A 23329-nucleotide genomic window follows, 5' to 3' on the forward strand; every position below is an offset into this window, starting at 1 on the left:
CCTTCCCCACTCAAACCCCACGCTTCGCTCCGAGGCCCACGGGGACCCGCTGGGAGCGGCCGGGGAGGGCGGCCCGGCCGCCGGGGAGCTCCCCGGGGGGAGCCGAGGAACTGCAACGGGAAAGAAGCGGCGCGGCCCCCCCGTGCCCCGGCAGCGGGAGGGACGGGGGACCGGGGAGGGCGAGGCGGCGGCGGCCCCTCCGCGCCCCGCCGGCTGCAGTTGCCCGGCTCAGCCAACAGGTCGCACCGTTCCCCCTCGCTTGGACCCGGCGGGTGCTGCCCGCACGGTGCCGAGCGAGGGGCGGCCCGGGCCAGCGGGCTGCGCTGTGCCGTGCTGTGCCGTGCCCAGCCGAGCCGTGCCCAGCCGAGCCGGGCCGGGCCGTGCCGTGCGGCGGGCGCGGAGCGGGCGCGCTGCTGCCGCCCCTCTCGGTGCCGCGTCTCCACTCCCTCTCCACGTCGGGGAGGCGGGAGGAGGGAGGGGAAGGGGGAGGAGGCCGCCGCCGTCCTCCATTTTGTGGCGGGGGCAGAGCACCGCCGAACGCGGCGCTGCCCGGCGGAGCGACGGGGCGGGCGGCGCGGAGGGCACGAGGGGCAGGCGGGAGGGGGAGCGAAGCCCGCGGAGGCAATTAGCGCTAATTAACGGAGGGGGCGCCGCGGCAGCGGCGGGCGGGGCGGAGCGGAGCCTCGGTCAGGTCGCGGAGGGCGGAGCGGCAGCAGGAGCGGTGCTGGCCGCCGCCGCGGCCCCCGGAGGGGCGGCTGTTGACTTCCTCCCGCCCGCGCCCCGCGCAGCCGCTGCCGCCCCCCGCCGCGGGCGCGATGGCAGTTGGCGGCTGAAGGAGCCCCAGCGCCCTCCCCTGGACGAGGTAAGGGCGGGCGGGGGTCCCGCGGGGCGGGCGGGGGGCAGAGGCCGCGCGGCCGCCGCGGCTGCGTCCCGGGAAGTTCCCGGGAGGCGGGTGGGGGCGGCGGCGCCCCCGCAGGAATGCCCCGAGCGCGGGGGGGCGGCCGGGCCGCCCCCGGAAGGATCCCGCGGTGGGACGGGAGGGGTACGCGGCGGAGCCCGGAGCTGCGCGGCGGCCCCGAGGTGGGTGCCCGGGTCCGCGGGGACCCCCCTGTGCCGCCCGGCCCGGGCTGGCCGGGGTGTTCGGCTGGTGCTGGGGAGGCGGCGCGGGATCTGCGGGCTCTGCGGGCCGGGAGCGGGGTGAGGAGCGCGGAGGGGGAGCTGAGCGCGGAGGGGGAGCTGAGCCCGGAGTGCAGCCTTGCGGCCATGGGCTGGTCTTATTTTGCAGAAGTGGGTGTGCCAGGGAGACAGCTCAACAGGTCTCGACACATTTCTCTGAAAACTAGACTTTGCAAAGGAGGATTTAGCGTAATCCGGTAGTTTTAAGGATTCGCAGCTTTTTTTTCTCCTTTGGACAGACTCTTGTATTTGATTTTCGACACGTTTCCTACGCTGGATGGTTCGCTGGTTTTTGGGGTTTTTTTTGACGTTGGGGCAATTGTCAAATGGAATAACTGCATTTTTTCTCCCTTCATGTAAAAAAAAAAGGGGGAGACGTGCAAAACGGGAGGTAGATATAATTTTTCTCCTAGTCGCTGTTGCAGTGTCTACCCTTAAACGGCCCAGCAATACTTCTGTGCCATTTGCAGCCCGTGGGGTGCTGGCGCTGCCCCGTTCCCCGCGGCGCCGCGGGCAGGGCCGGCAGGAGCGCGTCCCCCGGGCCCCTGAGCCGGGCGCAGGGGCGGGCGGTCGGGCCGTGTCCCAGCGCCAGGAAGGTTTCGTGCAGAGCTCTCCCTCTCCGGACGCTTTCACCCAGGCCAGAGCTCGCTGGGACCGCCTTCGAATCTTACACGTGGGGACTTTTTGTTGATCGCAGCCTTAACTTTGGCACACAGAAGGCAGCGGTGTTTATCAGCAGCTGGAGAACACGGGCAGCACGGCCGTAAGCGGGAGCGCTCCTGGTTTCTCTGTAAGGGGTAATTCCGCGGCTGGGCTCTAACCGGGGCATCCCCCGCTGCCGGGTTTGGAGCCCCTGGCTCTCGGCTGTTTGCTGTTAGCGTTAGGCCGTAGACAAACACTATCAAAAGTTTGCCTAAGAATTTACATTTCTCCAAATATTTATGCTTTGCACTGAAAATAAATGTAGTAAATACAAACAGGTGAAAATTACTAGGGTTTTTTTCAGTGTTACATGTTTTTGGAGAATAGCTGTGAGCTGTTAGAGTGTTGTACGCTAATAAAAATTCTACTGTATTTTTAGATAGCTTTTGTTTATAATTTTGGGATTTATTTAAAGAATGGAGTTTATTTCAAGATTCAGGGGCTGTATTTTAAGCTGCACCTATGCAAAAATAGCAGACCTTGTGGTGGAGAGGCCGTGCAGCTCCCGGACAATAATAAACCACTTAGATTTGGTCTGGCTGGTGGTGCCGCACGCGAGCGCGTCGGTGTCTGCGTGGGGATGGGGGTGAGCGTCCTTCTCCCCTGCCCAAGATGTAACCAAATACCAGGGAGAGCTACCTTCCAAAATCTGTAAATTGGGTACTTTTTAACAATTCTCATGCTTCCCTCCTTGCTCGGCTGGGCAGTAGAGCTGGAGAGTGTGTTCAGGAAGGCGTCTTGTGCTGTAGGCATGCACACAGGCTTACGGCTTCACCCACATTTAGCAAAGCGTTAAAAATACTCTTCCTTGTTACCAATCAAAAAGAAAAGACAAAAAACCCCACATCTACAAAACCAGCAACCAACCCCCCCGATAGACCAACAAACCAACCCCCCAGCCAGTGGGTTTGAGAAAGACGTGGCACATGTCAGTTCGCAGCTTGATGTGCTGTGCTTTCGGTCGCAAAGCAGCTAAACTGGATTTGCCAGGCTAATGATTTAGACTTTTTTTTTTAAGCTGTTATTAAAATATCCTTGCTGTGCTAACTCCGAATGCTTCTGATCTTTTCGCAGCTAATGGTAAAGTAATGGATTCCAAAGAATTGCTTAAGTCGTCGGATCAAGACGAAACAAGGAAAAATGCGCTCGTCAGTACCAAAGGAGGGATCGTGATGGACTTTCGTCCACCCTTCAGGGGTGGAGCTACCGTACAAGCCCCCGTGTCTGCATCGCCTCTCCCCGCCGCTTCGCAGTCGGATTCCAATCAGCAACCTGCTTTGGCTGACTTTTCTAAAGGATTAGTAAACAATGTGCCTCCGCCAGACCTTTCCAAGGCAGTGTCGCTCTCGATGGGACTCTACATGGGGGAAACGGATGCAAAAGTGATGGGAAACGACCTCGGATTTTCGCAACAGGGCCAAATCGGCATCTCTTCTGGAGAAACGGACTTCAGGCTCCTGGAGGAAAGTATTGCGAGCTTGAACAAGTCCTCGAGCCTGGCCGAGGACGCCAAGGGAGCAATATCCTCGGAGGTGCCGCTCGAGCCGGATTTCGCAGGCATGGCTGGTCGCAACGTCCCTTTGGAGTCAGGAACTGCCGTCCAGAGCCAGGTCGGCTCTAATGGTGGCAACTTGAAATTATTCTCTGAAGACCAAAGCACCCTGGATATTCTCCAGGACTTGGAATTGCCGCCGGTATCGCCTGGCAAAGAGCCCAATGGCAGCCCGTGGAGGCTTGACCCCTTGCTGGATGACGGTGGCTTGCTGTCCCCCATCTCTGCAGACGATGCGTTTCTCCTGGAAGGAAACCTCGGTGAAGACTGCAAGCCTCCTATTTTATCTGACACTAAACCTAAAATTAATGACCGTGGTGACCTTTTACCCAGTTCCAAAATGCCAATGCCTCAAGTGAAAACAGAAAAGGAAGACTTCATTGAACTCTGTACTCCTGGCATAAAGCAAGAAAACATGGGCCCAGTTTATTGTCAGGCAAACTTCTCCGGGTCGAACCTGCTGGGTACTAAAGTCTCTGCCATATCTATCCATGGCGTCAGTACCTCTGGGGGACAGATGTATCACTATGATTTAAATACTCCGGCGCTCTCTCAGCAGCAGGATCAGAAACCAATTTTTAATATCATTCCGTCTCTTCCTGCTGGATCAGACAATTGGAATAGATGCCAGGGATCGGGGGACGAGACGCTGGCTCCTTTGGTGTCGCTCAACCTTTCTGGCAGACCTGCTTTCTCTAATGGCTATTCAAGGTAATTAGTTTTTGTTGCTCTTTATTAAAATGCTCGGAGTATGTTTAGCACAACTGCATGTGTGTGTTTGGTTTGGTTTTTCTTTCAAAGTCAGCCATCCCCTTGTTGTTTGTATGTGTGCAGTGCGATCAGACATCCCTGCGTCTATTTATTCCATAGCAGCTTTAGCCGAGGGTTCAGCTATTGGTATTCAAGGGGAGAAAAGAGGAGAGGAGCTGCCGTGCTTTAAGAAAGAAATCAATAAAGAAAGATAAAAATTCTGAGATCCAAGCTGGAGGGAGAATTGAGTACGTGGTGGAAGGGTCCGTGTGCAAGGCGTGGGGAAGGAGGCAGTGTGGAGGGAGGCAGTATGGAGGGAGGCAGTATGGAGGGAGGCAGTATGGAGGGAGGCAGTATGGAGGGAGGCAGTATGGAGGGAGGCAGTATGGAGGGAGGCAGTATGGAGGGAGGCAGTATGGAGGGAGGCAGTATGGAAGGAGGCAGTATGGAGGGAGGCAGTATGGAGGGAGGCAGTATGGAGGGAGGCAGTATGGAGGGAGGCAGTATGGAGGGAGGCAGTATGGAGGGAGGCAGTATGGAAGGAGGCAGTATGGAAGGAGGCAGTATGGAAGGAGGCAGTATGGAGGGAGGCAGTATGGAGGGAGGCAGTATGGAGGGAGGCAGTATGGAGGGAGGCAGTATGGAGGGAGGCAGTATGGAGGGAGGCAGTATGGAAGGAGGCATTTCGGTGTATACAAAAGCTGCTTCATTGTCAAGAGTTAGAGGGTCAGTCACTGTGTGGTTTCTGTTGGTTGTTTGGTTGATTTTTTTTCCCAGTGTTACTTAAATGTTACGCACGAAAATAACTCTGTTGCTGGGTAAATTTCTAGAATTACATTTAAGCTGAACTAGAGTTTTAGCTTTGCTCGGTATTGCATTTACCTTACATGGACAAGAAGATTCCAAGTAGAAAATACTCAGCAGTTTGTTTAATAGCTGCATTGAAAGAGATAAGAATATTTGCAGTGAGATTTAAACCTACATGGAATTTAACTCTTCAGCAGAACTGCAGGAGGCCTGGCCGCGGGGCTTTGGAGAGCAGGGTGTTCCAGGGGACCTGGTTCGTTTGCGTGTGAAGCGACTTTGCGGTGGTGTTTTCTACCCTAACTCAGCAGTGCGGGTGTTCGGGGGAAGAACCTTTGCTGTGCCCCTGGGTCACGCTGTGGCGGCAGCGCTGGGGGTCCCCGTGTCCCCGGGCTGCTCTCCCTAACGTGCGCTCGCCGTGTTTGCTCTCGGTGGCCAAGGAGCCTGTCGCTGGCTCGCCGCGGAGTCTTAGAAAATGGCTCTTCCAGTCTACATATGTAAAACCAGTCACCGTAGGCTTGTCGTGGAGTGTCTGGTTTAGCTCTATGTTTTATTACCCCCCTGACAGTTGGTCCCCGAGCGTTTGCCGCCAGCCCCGGCCCTCCCTGCGCGTTTGCTCCGCTTTCCCACGGCCGCACTGAGGTGGATGGGGATTTCTCCTTTGTTTCAGGGATACAACTTTTAACTTGTTTGCAGTCTGGATTTCTCTTCTAGTTTCCCTTTTTTTTTTTTTTTTTTTAATGGAGATGTGGGGTTTTTTCTCTCAAAGTCTTTAAAACAATTTGTGATGTAAGGGATCCAGAAAGGAAAACTGGGATTTGTGGATAAATTCCACTTCGATATATGAATATTGAATGAGCCTTATCATTTATTTAGGCAGTGGAAATCCTTTGTATTAACCTTTTCAATGATCGGTCCGACTTCCATCTTGGTTTTAGTTTGTTTCCTGGGTTTATTTTGCTCTCGCTGTATATTTAATGGCAGTCATTGCAGAATCTGTATCAAAGCAACAACTATTGCTGGGTTCAGGAGGTGGATTTCAGTGGCTGTTCAAGTAAGCAGATTCCTCCTAGGAAATGGAGACATGGCTGTTGAGAACAGTTGTGTGGAGTTCGTGCACTGTTTTTATTTCACAGAATTATCTAGGCGGACCCGAGCGCGTTCGGAGGTGTGTGGTTTACACGCAGATGTTTGTCTGGCTTCAGGGGAGTTTCGTGAACGCCGATTTTCTACACTGCGTTTCCGAGAATGTTGTGATAACAACCCGCTCCCGCTGTTAATGTGCTGGATGTGTCAGATCCCAGGGGACGGGGACAGGGATGCCAAACGTGGCCGTGGCTCAGGTGGAGGGTGCTGGGAGCACCCTGTGCTGTGTTGGGGCAGCGCAGGCAGCATGGGCAGTGCAGGCAGTGCAGCGCAAGCAGCGCAGTGCAGGCAGCGCAGGCAGCATGGGCAGCGCAGGCAGCGTGGTGCAGGCAGCGCAGGCAGCGTGGGCAGCGCAGGCAGCGTGGGCAGCGCAGGCAGCGCGGTGCAGGCAGCTCAGGCAGCGCGGTGCAGGCAGCATGGGCAGCGCAGGCAGCGCAGTGCAGGCAGCATGGGCAGCGCAGGCAGCGCAGTGCAGGCAGCATGGGCAGCGCAGGCAGCGCAGTGCAGGCAGCATGGGCAGCGCAGGCAGCGCAGTGCAGGCAGCGTGGGCAGCGCAGGCAGCGCAGTGCAGGCAGCGTGGGCAGCACAGGCAGCGCGGTGCAGGCAGCGTGGGCAGCACAGGCAGCGCAGTGCAGGCAGCATGGGCAGCGCAGGCAGCGCAGTGCAGGCAGCATGGGCAGCGCAGGCAGCGCAGTGCAGGCAGCATGGGCAGCACAGGCAGCGCGGTGCAGGCAGCGTGGGCAGCACAGGCAGCGCGGTGCAGGCAGCGCAGCTCCCTGCTCAGCAGGCACGTCTCATGTCCGCGTCCTCGCACTGCTGCTCTGCCTGTGTTCACCCCCTTGCTCCCAGCAGGCTTCTCTTAGATTTTATTGCTTTCTTTATTTCCGCCCCCCACCCCCCCTTATTTTTCTCAATTTGAGGAATGTGTAAAAGAATTTTGCGGTGGCTCCTAGTTGAGTTTTGCATAAAAAATCCATTATTTCTAGTTTTCATGGAAGCTGTTTCTCCTTCCCAAGGATTTTTATGTGCTAAAACTACCAAGTCCGATTCTAAAACCAACATTGTTATGGTCGGCCTTCTTTTTTTTTTCCCCATAAAGGCAACTTCACCTTCTTCAAATGTTCAAGATACCTTGAGCCCTGTGTTAGAAGCAGGAATGCTGTTTCTTCGTGAGCCTTATCAGAACTATCTGGTCTAGACTGGGCTAATTTAAGGTGCTGTGTTGTGGATTTGTTTATCTTAGGAAGACAACAAATGGAGCTTTGTTTCAGGAGCAAAGGAAGGACTCCCGACAGGTCCCTGTGTGGGGTTTTTCTTTCAGGTGCTGATGATGAGAGGTGAGGGCTGGGATTTGGGGATTTTAACAATTCACAACTGCTAAACTCCAGCTTCCCGTAGGAAATATTTATTGGTGTTGGTAGGATTGTTTGACTATTTATAACATATTAATTATATGCTAGGCATATGGGAAGGAAAGCTGCACTTCTGTCTGGGTGCTAAGGTAGGATTTAATCTGTTTTAATGGAAGGCATGGCATGTTTCCAGGCACGCCGTCTTGAACTGATGAAACGTAAGTTTTTGGATGATTTTGCTTCTAAGGGCAGCCCAGCGTGCTGTCTTTAATGAGACAAGTGATAATCAGGACCGAGAACACTAATGCGTTTCCCGATGAACGGCGGGAGATGCTCTGAAGTTAACGGGCAGAATGCGAACTTTGGAAGTGCCTTTCGTGTGAATGAATCGGCCGCAGTTGATAAATCGCTCGGGGCTGTGGAGGAGGCGGCCGGGGCTTGTGCTGGTGTGCAGAGCCTGGCGCTGCGCTCCGTGCTTCAGCCGGTGGTCCTGGGAATCCCGAGCAGCAGCGACGGCTTCGTCCTGGGGCCGCACCGGCCAGGTGTCCCCAGAGCCCATTGGTGGCCGGGTGTCCCCAGAGCCCGAGTCCATTGATGGCGAGGTGTCCCTGGAGCCCCATTGATGGCGAGGTGTCCCTGGAGCCCGAGCCCATTGATGATGAGGTGTCCCAAGTGCCCATTGATGGCCAGGTGTCCCCGGAGCCCCATTGATGGCGAGGTGTCCCCAGAGCCAGAGCGCATTGATGGTGAGGTGTCCCCAGAGCCCCATTGACGGTGAGGTGTCCCCGGAGCCCATTGACTATGAGATGTCCCCAAAGCCCCATTGATGGTGAGGTGTCCCCAGAGCCCCATTGACGGGCAGGTGTCCCCAGAGCCAGAGCCCATTGATGGCGAGGTGTCCTGAGCGCCCATTGATGGCTGGGTGTCCCCGGAGCCCCATTGATGGTGAGGTGTCCCCGGAGCCAACATCCAGCGATCGCAGTGGGGTGAGCATGGGATAAGGTGGGTGGGATGAGAGGGAGGAAAAAAGTAGGTTAACAGAACATTTGCCTCAGATTTTCTGTAACAGAAGAAATGGGACAGTATCTGGAAGAGGAATAGAACAGGCTGAAAACATTTGGTAAATGCTTCACTGAAGAAGGATGGGGTTGATGGCGTCTGTCTCTGCTGGGATATTATTTGTGATTTATTACACAAATGCCAGTGAAAACTGTTAAATTTCAAGGAAATTATTTTAGCAACAGAGCTGTAGGGCTCTTGCCTGGTAGATGCATTAAATCCATGGCTGGGCGTTGCTGTCCCTCTGGTGCCCTGGAGCCGTGGTGGCCATGGGGAGCGGGCAGCGAGTTGAGTCTGCGTGCTCCGGTGCCTCCGCAGCCCCCGCTGCAGTGACGGCCCCTGGCAGCGCTGCAGCCGCTCCCGCTACAGCCAAAATCAGTCCTGGTGCTGCAGCTTCTGGGGGATAAGGGTCATTTAGGGAGTTTCGGAAGGGGCAGGAGCTGGGAGAAGTGTGGCCGAGGAGCGGAGTCTGGAGCGGGAAGTTCTGCAGCTTGGTCTCAGCCCAAAGCTTGGCTTCCAGAGCTTACATTTCTGCTCCCGCTCTCGAACTGGGATTCTCCTTGGACTTGGCTGTTTTACTAGAAGGAAGAGGGGAAGTGGTCGCTTGCTGGAAATGGTAAAGGTCAGGTGTCCGTTTGTCTTGCTGCATTGTTCCAGCTTGGCCTTTGGCCAAGGCCTTTGGCTTGGTGCAGTTGGATGTAGTTCTTTAAGTGTTGTCTGACTCAGCAGGATGTAACGTATGGTACATATGGAAATGTGTCACTTCTAATAATTTTCATGCAAAACCAGGATTGTTATTTGGAGGGAGCGCTCAGGGTTTCAATAGTCCATGTTGTGATTCGTCAGCTTAATGTAATAGTGTACTTGGGCTTTGAGTGTTGGAAATACATGACAGAAATGTAATAGTTTTGGCAGAAAGGAAGGAGTCAGGAATGTCCTGCAGAGTGTGCTGCAAGGCGCCGTCTAAGGCAGCCAGGTAAACTGTAGAAGAATCAGTTTGGTTGGAAAAGACCTTCAAGGTCATTGAGTCCATCCGTAATGAAATGTGGTGGAAGGTGTAATCCACAACATCACCAGTTGTAGTTGGTGTATTCAGCTGCCTGATAGCTGAGTAGGTTGTTGTAAGTCCAACCCAAATGGTTAATTTCTGCTCATTTGTTTCCCCCTACAGTGATCTCTATTTTAGACCTAGTTCTAGCTCATAAAGCACAACTCGATTGTTGTTCCCCACTGTGGTTGTTTTTTTTTAATCCATCTTAAATAATGGTTGAATCCCATCGTACTCTTCACTGACAGTGAAAGCAAAAACACAGTTGAATCAGCTCTACTCACAAATCTTCTCATGGATGTGAAGTACATGTGTTGCACAACTCCTACATCATACACTTACTGTGGTAAAGGTGACTTTTACACCGTGAGAGCAAATTGCCTCGGAGATGCCAATGTCCCTTCTTATTTTGCCTGTTACTGCTCCTGCTGGAAATGAACAAGCGGCAACCAGCCTGTGTGTGCATGGAACTGCAAACGGGGGTGATTTCTATGCTGTAAAAGGCTTCCAAGTCCTTCTTTCTTCCCAGGTCCCCTTTCACAGCCACCACTTGGCAGCTGGGCCTTTGGGGGCTTCCTCTTTCCCCCTCCACCCATGTTATCTAAATAGTGACAATCATAGGGAAGAACATGGCACTGTTACCTTGGATGTAACACCTGTATCAAAGTTGGACTGTTTGTTACACTGTGCACAATTAGATACGTTGTTTCTCTTACTTCCACCCTCCATGGGGTGTCTGCCCATGGATACTGTGGTGTGGGAACTTAATGAATGCGTTGGGTTTCCAAGGCAGATGCTGTTGTTGTAGGGACCCAAACTCCGCAGGTTGGGGTGGGATGGGGCAGATGTGAGGAGGTTTTGTTGGATGTCTTTCCACCCGCTCCCCTGGGTGTTGCGCTCGGTGTCGTCTGCACAGGCTTTGCAAGAGGGGGGCGACTGCTCAGCACTCAGAAATTTGCCGGGGAGAAAACGCACATCTGTTTCTCGGCAGTGATTTCTCTCCTCGCAAAGCCCTTGCTTGTGGCACACGGCAAGGCACCGCTGTACCTACATGGGTTTTCTGGGGTGATGAGCGCTGCCCAAACCAGTGTCTACCACCCCTGTGCTGCTATAGCTGCTGTAGCATAGCGTTCTGCAGACGGTCCTGGTGTCATTAATCTTGAGATAAATAACATACCAATAAAGTCCTGTTTTCAATCCAAGCAATGAGGAAAGCTTTGTAGAGCTTTAGTTACAATTATCTCGGTCTTGTGTTACTGAAATAACTGGAAGTGTGTCACCTCTGGCATACAGAAATGAACTTTCAAATGCATTCATAAAACGATCAACTTGTGAGTGTTCTTAGAAACGCAGAAACAAGAAGGTGGTTTCTGGGAAGAGCTCTGGAGTGCGAGGACACTGCGCACAGACCCGGGAGCTGGTTGTGTTCAGCTCTCTTTGGTTTTGGAGTCTTTGTCTCCCAGGCTCTGGCAGCGTGCACACATCTTCATCTCATTTACTGAACTGTTAGAGTATTGCATTGTTGTGTGTACAGATTATTTGTTATTCTCCTGCCAGCCGTTTTCTGACTGATTCGCTGCAGTATGATGTACGTTTATAATACAGCCTTTGCTTAAACAACCGAGACACTCGTAGATCAGGAGTTGGTTGTGCTCTCGGTGCTGGGTTGTGGTGGTCCTGGGCACATAGTGTTGGTGGATCTCCTCATGCCCAGGGACACCGGTGAACTGGTGCAGCTGGAACGGATGACACACACAAAAAGAAGAAACAATATATTTCAGTTCAGTGTCTTGGCACTGACTTCACATCAACTGGTTTCAGGCATCTGGAGGAAAAATATTAGATGCAGAAATTAGTTATTTTGTCCCTGTGTGAGGTGAGAGAAGAGGTGACTGGGATCGCTGGTCACCTGCAGAGGAATGGGAGCAGTACCTGTGCTGAGCGCTGGAGCGCCTAAGTGTCTCAGACTTAATTAAAAGGAAACCGAAAGCCGATGGCCGCGCAGCCCGGGCTGGAGCTGCGGTTGTCCCCAGGCACGGAGTCCAGCAGCTCCGGTTACGGTGGTTCCTGGTGGGTGAGTAATGGTGCCGCCAGAACTGGTGTGGTGGGTTGGGAAAACACTTCAGTGCCATTACCGTGTCTCTCCCCGAGGCTTTTCTTCTTACCTCATCTTCACTACAAAGGAGGTGTGATGTTGTGCACATGCCTCCTCTGTCCTCACCGACTACCTCCACCGTCACGTTTGCTGCTGGAATTGTTCTCCTGGCTGAAATGATGGGCTGTGCAGTGTGTGGCTTGAAATACGGGTGTGTGCACATCCCTTCTGCACCTCTGGATCTGTCACCGGCTGTCCCCGTGTCCCAGGTGTGCACTGGGCAGCAGCGCTCGGTGTCACCGCCGCGTCACCTGCCCCAGGATGGGGACGGGGACAGGGTGCTGGGAGCACTGGCAGTTCAGGTTTGAGACAAGGGTGATGTCAGTTTTTATGCTCTTACGTGAGACTGAAGTTGAGGTTCCAGGACACGGTGTTACTTGCCCAGGATATCATGTAGAGCTTTATAATAATAGCTCCTTAAATCAATAATCACTACGATTGTGTGGATTTCTGGAGGAAATGGTGCTCTTCAGAAGTCATCTTGACATCTTCTGTAGAGTATGTTTGCGTAACAGCCAACCGCATTCTTAATACAGTCTGTATCAATTAGTTATCGTTAAAACCCCATATTCCATCTGCACCTGTAGACCTCGCAGTCCATGTTAAGTCTTCCTAGAAGATTATATCAATGATGCAATTTGAAAATTAGTATCCATCAAGCTGCTAGTATTTCGATGTGAGATGCAGTATTACGTGCAACTTCCAATTTTTGATCGAAGTTCTCAACTATTCTGAGGCCGGAAAGGCAAAACTGCTCTTGGGGAGGATTTCTAAAATAATAATAATGCCTTTCTTGAATTCAGTTAACTGATACTGTAGCTTAGTTAAGAAACTGAGTTCCATGCTGGATTTTACAGTAATGCATTCTTCATGCTGCTTGTAATATGTTTGTACAGTTACAGTATGTCAGAAAGCAGCTGGAGATCATGATCTTGTTTATGCATCATGGTCACACAAGATTTAATATGAAACTTCTGAGCAGCAGGGCACAATTTACTCTTCTGTTGCTTTATTCCATATTTCTGGTTGCTTTTATTTGTGTAACAATGAGTTTTAAGTAAGTAAATAGTGCTAAGGATGCTGGTTTTCTTTTAGAAAAGAAAGCAGGTCACAAATAAGTAGTTTGCCTCAAAATACTGTGTGGGAAACTGGGGGAACTTGCCGTACTGTCAGGTAAGAGCGAATAATTGAGTGTCAATGCAGTATGTAGTTTATTCAAATAAGCAAATAATGAAGTTATTTTATAGCTTGGTGGCTTGGTTTTGTTTGTTTTGGGTTTATTTTGGAGGATGAAGATCTGATGCTGCGATATTCAGCCTCTGGAGGCAGCTGACGAAGTCCTGTCGCTGTCCTTATCCCGCGGATCTGCTGTGGTGGCCTTCGGGCCGGTCTCCTGTTAGAACCTTGGAGCGTGGGGTGGGGTGGTTGGGGTTTTCCATGGGTGTGTTCCTGCTGAATATTCGAATACCTGGTTCTCCTGGAAGTTCTCGTTGAGAGGGGTCTGAGGGAGGATCACTCTGTGCGCTGGTAGGAGGTGGCTCAGCTGCTTCTCTCTGGTGGGGTGAGAGGGGGGTGGAAACGGGGAACCTGCGGCTGGAAATTCTGTGAGATGTTTAGAAAATGAGCTGTTGGGATGAGGATCCTCCGGTTGTTACACGTCTCCAACTGCGTGGATTGTGTGTGGTGGGAAGGGCTTCGCTGGCTACTTCCTCCCCAGTGGGACCTTCAGAAGGTCCTTGCTGCTGGGTGGGGGGGTCTGGCCTCACTTCTGCCTCCAGCACTCCCAGCAGGTCCCTAAACCCCGTGTGCTGTGTCCCCCAAACCACACACCCTGTGTCCCTAAACCCCGTGTGCTGTGTCCCCCAAACCGCACACCCTGTGTCCCTAAACCCCATGTGCTGTGTCCCCCAAACCGCACACCCTGTGTCCCTAAACCCCATGTGCTGTGTCCCCCAAACCACACACCCTGTGTCCCTAAACCCCGTGTGCTGTGTCCCCCAAACCACACACCCTGTGTCCCTAAACCCCGTGTGCTGTGTCCCCCAACCACACACCCTGTGTCCCTAAACCCCGTGTACTGTGTCCCCCAACCGCACACCCTGTGTCCATAAACCCCATGTGCTGTGTCCCCCAACCGCACACCCTGTGTCCATAAACCCCGTGTGCTGTGTCCCCCAAACCACACACCCTGTGTCCCTAAACCCCGTGTGCTGTGTCCCCAAACCGCACACCCTGTGTCCATAAACCCCATGTGCTGTGTCCCCAAACCGCACACCCTGTGTCCCTAAACCCCGTGTGCTGTGTCCCCAAACCACACACCCTGTGTCCCTAAACCCCGTGTGCTGTGTCCCCAAACTGCACACCCTGTGTCCCTAAACCCCGTGTGCTGTGTCCCCAAACCACGCACCCTGTGTCCCTAAACCCCATGTGCTGTGTCCCCCAAACCACGCACCCTGTGTCCCTAAACCCCATGTGCTGTGTCCCCCAAACCGCACACCCTGTGTCCATAAACCCCGTGTGCTGTGTCCCCAAACCACGCACCCTGTGTCCATAAACCACGCGTGTTGTGTCCCCAGGTGATGCTCTCCGTGCCGTCCCAGCCTGCTTTGAGAGCTCAAGTGTGAAGTTCACAGAACCACAGCATCCCAGGGTGGCTGGGTTGCAGCGCCTCTGTTCTGCTATCAAATTTTAACATTTAGAATGTTCTAAAATCTTGATAAGGAAAATGCAAAGGTGTACCGGTGAATTACTTTTAGTCTGCTGGTTTAGTTTATTTAGCTCAGTGATCGTCTCTGGTAGATTCTAGAAAAACTGTTCTGGGGATGAAGGGTTGCACCACTTAATTCTTTAATTTCAGTAGAAGAAATTGCTGTGTTTTCATTTAGCTCAGTGGGATCAGGTCTTACGAACGCGCTGAATTATTGTATTGAAGAGACACTTGCTTTGAAAAGTGGTTTAAAATGGACTAAAATACAAAGCAAGAGTTAAAGGTCATAAGTCATATTTACTTGAAAATAAATGAGGCAAGCTTGTTCTCACCGCCTTCCTCCGGTTTCCAAACCAACAGATTCAAATCAGATTGGTAAAGAATGGTAGTATGTCCTTTTGCTCATTATTTTTGTAAATGATGTAAGCCCTTTTTGGAGGCGAGGGAAGACTTGTAATGTGTTTTGTGTTGTTTGCTTTGGCCAAATGACGCTGATGAGCTTAAGGTTTAAAAGAAACATGAACATTCGGTGGTGTGTTCTCTGTTATTTGAGGTAGCACAAGTTCTGAAGAGACCGGTGTTACACACACAGTGTCCCTCGCTGCCTGCAGACAGAAGAGCTGCTCTTTTAATACGTAGTTCAGAAAAGGCGTTTTCTCCAACCTGTTCTACGTTTTTACAGCGCAGGCCACGCTGCTCAAAGGTCACTTGGCCACAGGGATTTCAGTGGGAAATAATCTCAAATCTGAGTCGTGCTCTACCACCAAGTCCCTTGGTTCCATTTTCATACAGCTCGATGGATTCCTGCTCAGCCCCATATGGCTGCCGCTTTCCAGGCTGACAAGGCTGCTATTCTGACACCTTCATTTCTAACACAATCGAGCTAGCGAGTTTTGTGCTGAATTAGCTCTCCGTCGTTGGAGAAGACAAGTCTGTTCACATGAAGTGTCAGATTATTTGCAAGTTATGTGCATGATTTAATAAAAATGAAATTTAGTGCTAAAGCTCATTGTATGAAATGTAAATGTTGTTCAAACCTGAATGCTCGGAGTTCTTTATTTGGAGTAGCAGAGCATTCTTTTTTAAGTGAGCAGTTAATGATGGGATCCTGCGAGGTGACATTGAAGCCACACTGGGTGCTCGGCAGCTACTTTGCAACCAGAGCAGCGGGTTTGACAAATGCCCTGGGACCTATTTTATCACTTTCAAGATTCTTTTAACACGCTAAAGGTTGGAACATCTGATATTCTGTTGAATAACAGTCAGGAGGTTGGCATATTGCTGATAGTCCTCTCATTCTGCCTGAGTTTGTTCCATCTGGCGGGTCACAACTGTTGGCCATGGGTCGCTTGCCCAACAGGCGCTGGGGAGGGAGGAAGGAACCGGGGTTTCTATTCCTGGCCTGTAAACCCAGGACGAGCTTTAAAGGAAACGCAGCTCTGAGCTCTTAGAGTCGTTCCAAGCGTTTGTAAGTGCTACCAGCTCCGTCTTCCTGTGTGCGACCCTTCGAGATGTGGACATCTTAAAATCACCATCCTGATCTAAAAATGAAATGGAACACACGCCTGACAAGGGAAACCCTGAAACTTCATGGAAATAGATGGCAAAACTGCAATTCCAAATATTACCAAATACATCAGAAAGGTCTCTGTTGTTGAAATAGAACGTTTATTTCTCAGGCTGTTACTGCTGGTGTCTGGAGGGGGTGCGTGTTCTTTTGGTCTGCTCTTTGTTTAAGAAGAAACTCAAGTTTCTTTTTCGGATCAAGGAGTCTCTTTCTAGGTTCTGTTTTAAAAAAGGGAAATAAGTTGAGCGAAGTTTTTCTTCTCTTGTGTTTTTCCTGCTGGAAGCTCTTTGCAGTGGTTCTGCTTTTGTGAAGATGGCACAACGCCTTGGCTGTGCCTTGGCAGATGAAATAGTGGCTTCGATTCTGAGCGCTACAGTGCGTGTCCCCACTGCCCGAGGCCACTGGCGCCGTTCCGTGGGGGCGGTGAGACACTGGGACCTGGTTTGGCTGTGTAACCAGGACATCTGTAGAGTTTTCAAAAACCTCCAAAGGTGCAAAAGGTGGTTGGGTATCCCGTAACACTCTTGGTGACTTTGGAGTGTCCCTTCTAAACACACCTAACTCACCAAATAATGCCTGATGCTTGGGTGCTAACCCTAAGATGGATTTTTCTAGACTGTGTTTGAAATCACTGAATCCCAGGGTATCAGGGGTTGAAGGGCCCTGGAAAGCTCATCCAGTGCAATCCCCCCATGGAGCAGGAACACCCAGCTGAGGTTCCACAGGAAGGTGTCCAGGCGGGTTTGAATGTCTGCAGAGAAGGAGACTCCACAGCCTCCCTGGGCAGCCTGGGCCAGGCTCTGCCACCCTCACCAGGAACAAGTTTCTTCTCATATTTAAGTGGAACCTCCTGTGTTCCAGTTTGCACCCATTGCCCCTTGTCCTGTCACTGGTTGTCACCGGGAAGAACCTGGCTCCATCCTCCTGACACTGCCCCTTTCCATATTGATCCCCATGAATGAGTCACCCCTCAGTCTCCTCCAGCTCCAGAGCCCCAGCTCCCTCAGCCTTTCCTCACACGGGAGATGCTCCACTCCCTTCAGCATCTTGGTGGCTGCGCTGGACTCTCTCCAGCAGTTCCCTGTCCTTCTGGAGCTGAGGGGCCACAACTGGACACAATATTCCAGGGGTGGTCTCCCCAGGGCAGAGCAGAGGGGCAGGAGAACCTCTCTGACCTACTGACCACCCCCTTCTAACCCACCCCAGGTACCATTGGCTTCCTGGCCACAAGGGCCCAGTGCTGGCTCATGGTCACCCTGCTGTCCCCAGGACCCCCAGGTCCCTTTCCCCTATGCTGCCCTCCAACAGCTCATTCCCCAACTGACACTGGAGATCTGGAAATCTCAGGGCTGGTTTAGCGCTGATGGTCATATTGTCAGAAACTCCATAGGTAAAGGGTGTCAGGATGGTATTTATGGGGTTAGGAAGTTAGGGGGAGTCCCGAGGGACCCGCCCACCGGTGGTGATGGTGGTGATGGCTCCTCAGACAGACATGGCCATGCCAGGACTGCTGCCCTGTCGCCATCCCGCTGTGTCTGTGTCCCCCACCACGGTGCCTGCAGACCAGGAGGCCGGTGCCTGCCCTTGGCTTGTGCAGGCTGTGGAGCTGTAAGGTCACGGAGCACGTGAGTCCCTTGGGAAAGAGCCGTCCCTGCTCCTGGAGGGGCAGCAGCACCTCGTCCCGCGCGTCTGTGCGGCCGTCGGTGAGCCTGAGGGCAGCGGACGTACAGCTGACCCGAATATAGTGCAATCTTTTCTTTCAAGTCTTTGTCATGCTTCCTTGCCAGAGGCCATTTGAAAAAAAAGAAACCAACAAAAAAGCCCAAGTTGTCCTGGAAGTGGAAGGTGGCTCTTTGGTGGGCTCAAGAGCCGGCAGGAGCATCGGCAGCGAGGGGCAGGGTTTAGGGGCTGCGTTTCGGAATGAGCCGAGTGCCCGGCTCCCCCGGGGCGGTGCAGGGACAGGCTGACAGTGGCTGTTTTGGGCAGTGGAGTGATGGGCCCAGAGCTCTGGGGAAGCCTGGTGAGCTCTTGGAAAGCCTGGCAAGCACATGGAGAAGCTGACAGGGAAGGTCTGGCCGGCAATGTCAGGTTGTGCGTCGGGGAACTTCACCCGGGTGCCACTTGTTCTGGGCTCGGGGCGAGCAGGATGCGGTCCTGGGTTGTCACCGGGGCTGCCGTGGGGTCCCAGGCCGGGCAGCAGCCTGGGACAGCAGGTCTGGTACTGGGGATAAAGGGAGTAAGGGGCTGTGTGGGCCCTGGGGTGCTGCGCTGCTCCTCCCGCCCGCCTGCGCTGCAGGAGGTTTGGATTTACCACCAGAACATTTTTGTTGCATGTGTTTGGGGACTATTTCTTAAGCGTTGGAGACAAAAATCAACAACAGACAAAATGGAGGGGAAAAGTCCCAGCAAAGAGAATACAGTGTATGATAGTGAGATCCACAGTGCTTGTAATGATGTCTTCCCGCATGTGTTGTTTTTCCTCATCGTTAGTATTGGTATATGCGTCTAAGGAATGAGAATCTTCTGTGATGAAGATGGGTTTCTCTGCGGTACGCGCTGCCTTGGGCAGTTCCCGGCCGCTGCAGACCCTGCGCGGCTCCTGAGCCGCCAAAAGCAAAACCAGAACCAGCTGGGCCCAGGTTTTGCAAAACCTGAAGTTCTGCTTAGGTTGCCGCTTTCTCTGCAACTCAACTGCGATGCGTTCATAACAACGGATCTGTAAAAGAGCAAACACACTATTAATTCTGTTTATATTTATTCTAAACGTAACATTTAGAAGTGCAAACACAGCGTATATTATCATTAAAGAAGAGTTAGAGATTGACAATGTTTTAACCATTCCAATAATCCAGTTGTTGGGGTTTTGTTGTTATTTTTTTCTTATAGGGAAGGATAGAGCTCAGTGCTCCTGTATTTGTAATCACTGTTTGATGGGGAGGGTGATGCTCTGTTCCTTTGCCAGCAATGCCTTCTGGTGCTTCTCGGCTCCTGGTTCTGCAGATGCGTCAGACGGGGGTCGCTCATGGCACCGTCCTCCCTGCCCTGCCCTCGCTCCAGTGTGTTGCTGTGCTCTCTTACCCTTATTTCTGGAGCTCAGACAAGTTGTATTATCAGTGAACTTGAAAAGAGATGGATTTTGTTGTGTTGCTGAAGCTCGTGTCCGAGCAGCCGTGTCCCTGCATGTCTGTGTGCTCCCAGACGTGGGTCAGAGCTGTGCAGCCGTGTCCCTGCAGTCCCAGTGTGCTCCCAGACGTGGGTCAGAGCTGTGCAGCCGTGTCCCTGCAGTCCCGGTGTGCTCCCAGACGTGGGTCAGAGCTGTGCAGCCGTGTCCCTGCATGTCCGTGTGCTCCCAGACGTGGGTCAGAGCTGTGCAGCCGTGTCCCTGCATGTCCGTGTGCTCCCAGGCGTGGGTCAGAGCTGTGCAGCCGTGTCCCTGCAGTCCCGGTGTGCTCCCAGACATGGGTCAGAGCTGTGCAGCCGTGTCCCTGCAGTCCCGGTGTGCTCCCAGACGTGGGTCAGAGCTGTGCAGCCGTGTCCCTGCAGTCCCGGTGTGCTCCCAGGCGTGGATCAGAGCTGTGCAGCCGTGTCCCTGCAGTCCCGGTGTGCTCCCAGATGTGGGTCAGAGCTGTGCAGCCGTGTCCCTGCATGTCCGTGTGCTCCCAGACGTGGGTCAGAGCTGTGCAGCCGTGTCCCTGCAGTCCCGGTGTGCTCCCAGGCGTGGGTCAGAGCTGTGCAGCCGTGTCCCTGCAGTCCCAGTGTGCTCCCAGACGTGGGTCAGAGCTGTGCAGCCGTGTCCCTGCAGTCCCGGTGTGCTCCCAGGCGTGGGTCAGAGCTGTGCAGCCGTGTCCCTGCAGTCCCGGTGTGCTCCCAGGCGTGGGTCAGAGCTGTGCAGCCGTGTCCCTGCAGTCCCAGTGTGCTCCCAGGCGTGGGTCAGAGCTGTGCAGCCGTGTCCCTGCAGTCCCGGTGTGCTCCCAGGCGTGGGTCAGAGCTGTGCAGCTGTGTCCCTGCAGTCCCGGTGTGCTCCCAGACGTGGGTCGGAGCTGTGCAGCCGTGTCCCTGCAGTCCCGGTGTGCTCCCAGACGTGGGTCGGAGCTGTGCAGCCGTGTCCCTGCAGTCCCGGTGTGCTCCCAGACGTGGGTCAGAGCTGTGCAGCCGTGTCCCTGCAGTCCCGGTGTGCTCCCAGACGTGGGTCAGAGCTGTGCAGCCGTGTCCCTGCAGTCCCGGTGTGCTCCCAGGCGTGGGTCAGAGCTGTGCAGCCGTGTCCCTGCATGTCCGTGTGCTCCCAGGCGTGGGTCAGAGCTGTGCAGCCGTGTCCCTGCAGTCCCGGTGTGCTCCCAGACATGGGTCAGAGCTGTGCAGCCGTGTCCCTGCAGTCCCGGTGTGCTCCCAGACGTGGGTCGGAGCTGTGCAGCCGTGTCCCTGCAGTCCCGGTGTGCTCCCAGACGTGGGTCAGAGCTGTGCAGCCGTGTCCCTGCAGTCCCAGTGTGCTCCCAGGCGTGGGTCAGAGCTGTGCGGCTGTGCCGTGCACGGCGGTGTCCGCAGGTCCGGCTGTTTGCCCGTCAGATCCCGCTTGCCCAGCCCGTCCCGCTCTGCTCCGGCGTCTGCTCTGGCGTCTGCTCCCTCCTGCAGCAGCAGCTGCTCCTGTTAGCTTCTCTCCGCTATTTTCCATTTATGTTGCTGGGGGAGATGATTGTAGACTGGAGAACGTTTTTGCTTTCTCTTTGTGCAGGTGCCTGTGTTGTCATCTGCTTCTATCAATATTTATGTAGCACCACGCTTTGAAAAACTTCTCTCACGAAGCTGTTGATGGTTGAGGTTGCTATAGTTATTACCATCCTGCGTCTCAAAATCCGAGTCAAATGTTCAATTATCATTTCGTAGCGCTCATTACCATCGACACGATCACCTTGTATTTTGGATCTCCGAGTTAGTCAAGTCCCTACTTCCTTTTCCTATTATTGGCAGCACAATGACGACAAGATCGCTCTCTCTACATGTCCATTTGCAGATGGGGGGACACTTTAGTTGAGTCCTTTTTTAATGCTTTGGAAGCTGTTGGCTTAAAAATAGTTCACAGGAATAAAAAGCACAGGAAAATGTGAAAACTTGTACACAACCGTGCCAAAAGGATATTGCAGTTCCTTATGGATGGTGGTGCCTTAGACCTCTCTGCTATTGATGAGTTCAGTCGCATTTAAAAGCCAACTGAAGTTTTGTGGTTTTCGTCCTCATGGTACTGCTGAGAAAGACAAATGGAAATTGAGATGAATTGTATTTCCTCCTATATACTCACGAAAACTAGATTAAAATGTTTGTAATAAATCCTCCGATGCACCTCCAGCAGGTCTTTGGGACCTGAGCAGTGTGCGTTTGCTTCGGGGCATTCGTGTTTCTTAATCTGAACCTGCCTGGTGGTAGAAGCACAGACAATGGGGGGAAAAAGCATTGTTAGGAGGTACGAGCCAGGTGCACATCAGCCAGTATTTTAAAATCAGGACAAAGTAGAATGGTTTGGAGGAGGGGGAGAGCGGAAAATGTGAGATGGTGAAAGAGGGCGAGAGAAAGGGGAGAAGTCGGTACCTGGGGTAATGGGCCCGCAGACGGGCTGGCTGGGGGTGTCTCTGCCAGGCAGGCAGGGGGGATTCAGCCTGACATTTTTAAAGATGATGGTGATTGTTAATTGTTAATTCAGAAAGAGCTATACTGAGCATTTGGACAAGGTAGTTTTTGCGTGTTCAGTTCCTCTTGTCTCTCGTTGATGCACAAGCGCACATAGGGAGTCACGGCCCCACGCGCTGCTGCTCCGGCCCCGCTCCGGGATCACCCCGGGACGGGCTCTGCTGCTCCCGCCTCTCCCACCCGCTTGAGCCGGCGCCTCCCTGCTCCTCCAGACTGCACGGCTGTTCTGAGCTGGAGCCTGGCGAGGGACCCAGCGTGGCCGCTTCCCCTTGTCTTGACACCACTTTGTTCCCGCACCTCGTGGCTCCTTTTGTGTGACCTCCTGCTGGCCCACAGTTGAGCTTCCTGCAGGCCAGTCTGTCTCGATGGTGCTGTTCCATTTGGTGAATATCGAATTCCTACGTTGGCTGTTGACAGGGCAGGCATGTTGGAATTCACTTGATGAAGCATTTTGGCCGGTGAACACTTTTTTGTTCCCATGTTTCTTTCCATTGTATCACCCTCCGGCGATCACTGAAGCTATATGCAAGTATATTTTTAAATCCTCAGAATGAAACCTGTTTGGTTAGATTAGACGTACACATAGAAGGGTGATATTTGATACCTGATCCTATTTAAAGTAACAGGCCGGTTGTGTCTCTGTAGACATGCAAATGTAATGCAAACATTTTGAGTCATGAGTTTGAAGTCTGTTGGTCAGTCCCAGCACGTGGGACAAGATCCTTCCGAAAGATGCCTTAAGCCTCTTTTTTTTCCCTACAAACTGAGTGAGGATCGAACATCTTCTCTCTCTTTACATCAGAGGTGGCTTTCTGGCTTATTTTAACAGAGTCCCCATACGTCGGCGATGTGGTTTGGAACCTGCGGTGGTTTTGCGTGGTCACTCCCAAACTGCCCCGTAAGCATCACGTGTGGCCAGTTTCACTCGCCTTCCAGCATCTGGGCTGTTTGCAAACACCCGCCTGCGGATTTCTTTCCCTTGAATCACAAGGCTAAACTTAAATCTGGAGACACTGGGAGCTCTCAGGAGGAATTAAATGTCTGTGACATTCAGTTGTGTACATGCGCTTGCCCAAGGAACACAGGGCCCTGAAGGCGGGCGTTTGAATGGGGATGTGTCCATAGCAGCGGTGTTTAATAATACAGTTCCTGCTTGTATCTAAGTGGTTTTGCCTCGTTTGAAACATAAGTTTTAGTTTTACTTTAATAATTCTTAATCATCTTTTAAAAATATATGCCGTACTGATGGAGAAGCAGCCACCAGTAAACGTTTTCATCGCTCTCCGCTGTGTTCTTCCTTCTTCCCCAACAGAAAACTGAATTCTCTTTGGATTCCTGGATGCGCTGCGCAGTTACCGGTGGTTGGACAACAAGTAAACAAGTTACTGTAAATGGGCCGGGATCCAGCTGGCCCCGCGCGCTGCAGCTTGTGACTGGCTCGGGGCTCACCAGGATGCCTTTGGACTTGCTCATTTCCTTTCCTTTCACATACAAAAAGTTAAGCTTTAGTTTCCCTCCAATTAAATAGCTTCCCTGGCCTAAATATTAAAATTAGGGGTAGTAGAGCTACTTAGATATTGGGTCTTGTGCACTTTGGAAGGAAGCTCTTGCCGTTTGCTCAGCAGCCCTCAG

General features: G+C 52.8%; 1 protein-coding gene across 2 annotated transcripts in view; it reads left to right on the forward strand.

The window, feature by feature from the left end:
- Window positions 1-540: 540 nt before the first annotated feature.
- The window catches only part of NR3C1 (nuclear receptor subfamily 3 group C member 1), a 57513-nt gene continuing 34724 nt past the window's right edge, over window positions 541-23329 (forward strand). Inside the window, exons 1-2 of one of the 2 annotated variants that reach the window (XM_065848999.2) lie at window positions 541-862; window positions 2953-4141. In XM_065848999.2, coding sequence (XP_065705071.1) covers window positions 2967-4141 — 1175 coding nt within the window. In that variant the 5' untranslated portion in view covers window positions 541-862; window positions 2953-2966. Of the gene's footprint in view, window positions 863-958; window positions 1081-2952; window positions 4142-23329 lie in introns of those variants that run through there. The other variant, XM_065849000.1, reaches the window with a different exon arrangement.

Source organism: Patagioenas fasciata, chromosome 14, assembly GCF_037038585.1.
Source record: "Patagioenas fasciata isolate bPatFas1 chromosome 14, bPatFas1.hap1, whole genome shotgun sequence".
Lineage (NCBI taxonomy): Eukaryota > Metazoa > Chordata > Aves > Columbiformes > Columbidae > Patagioenas > Patagioenas fasciata.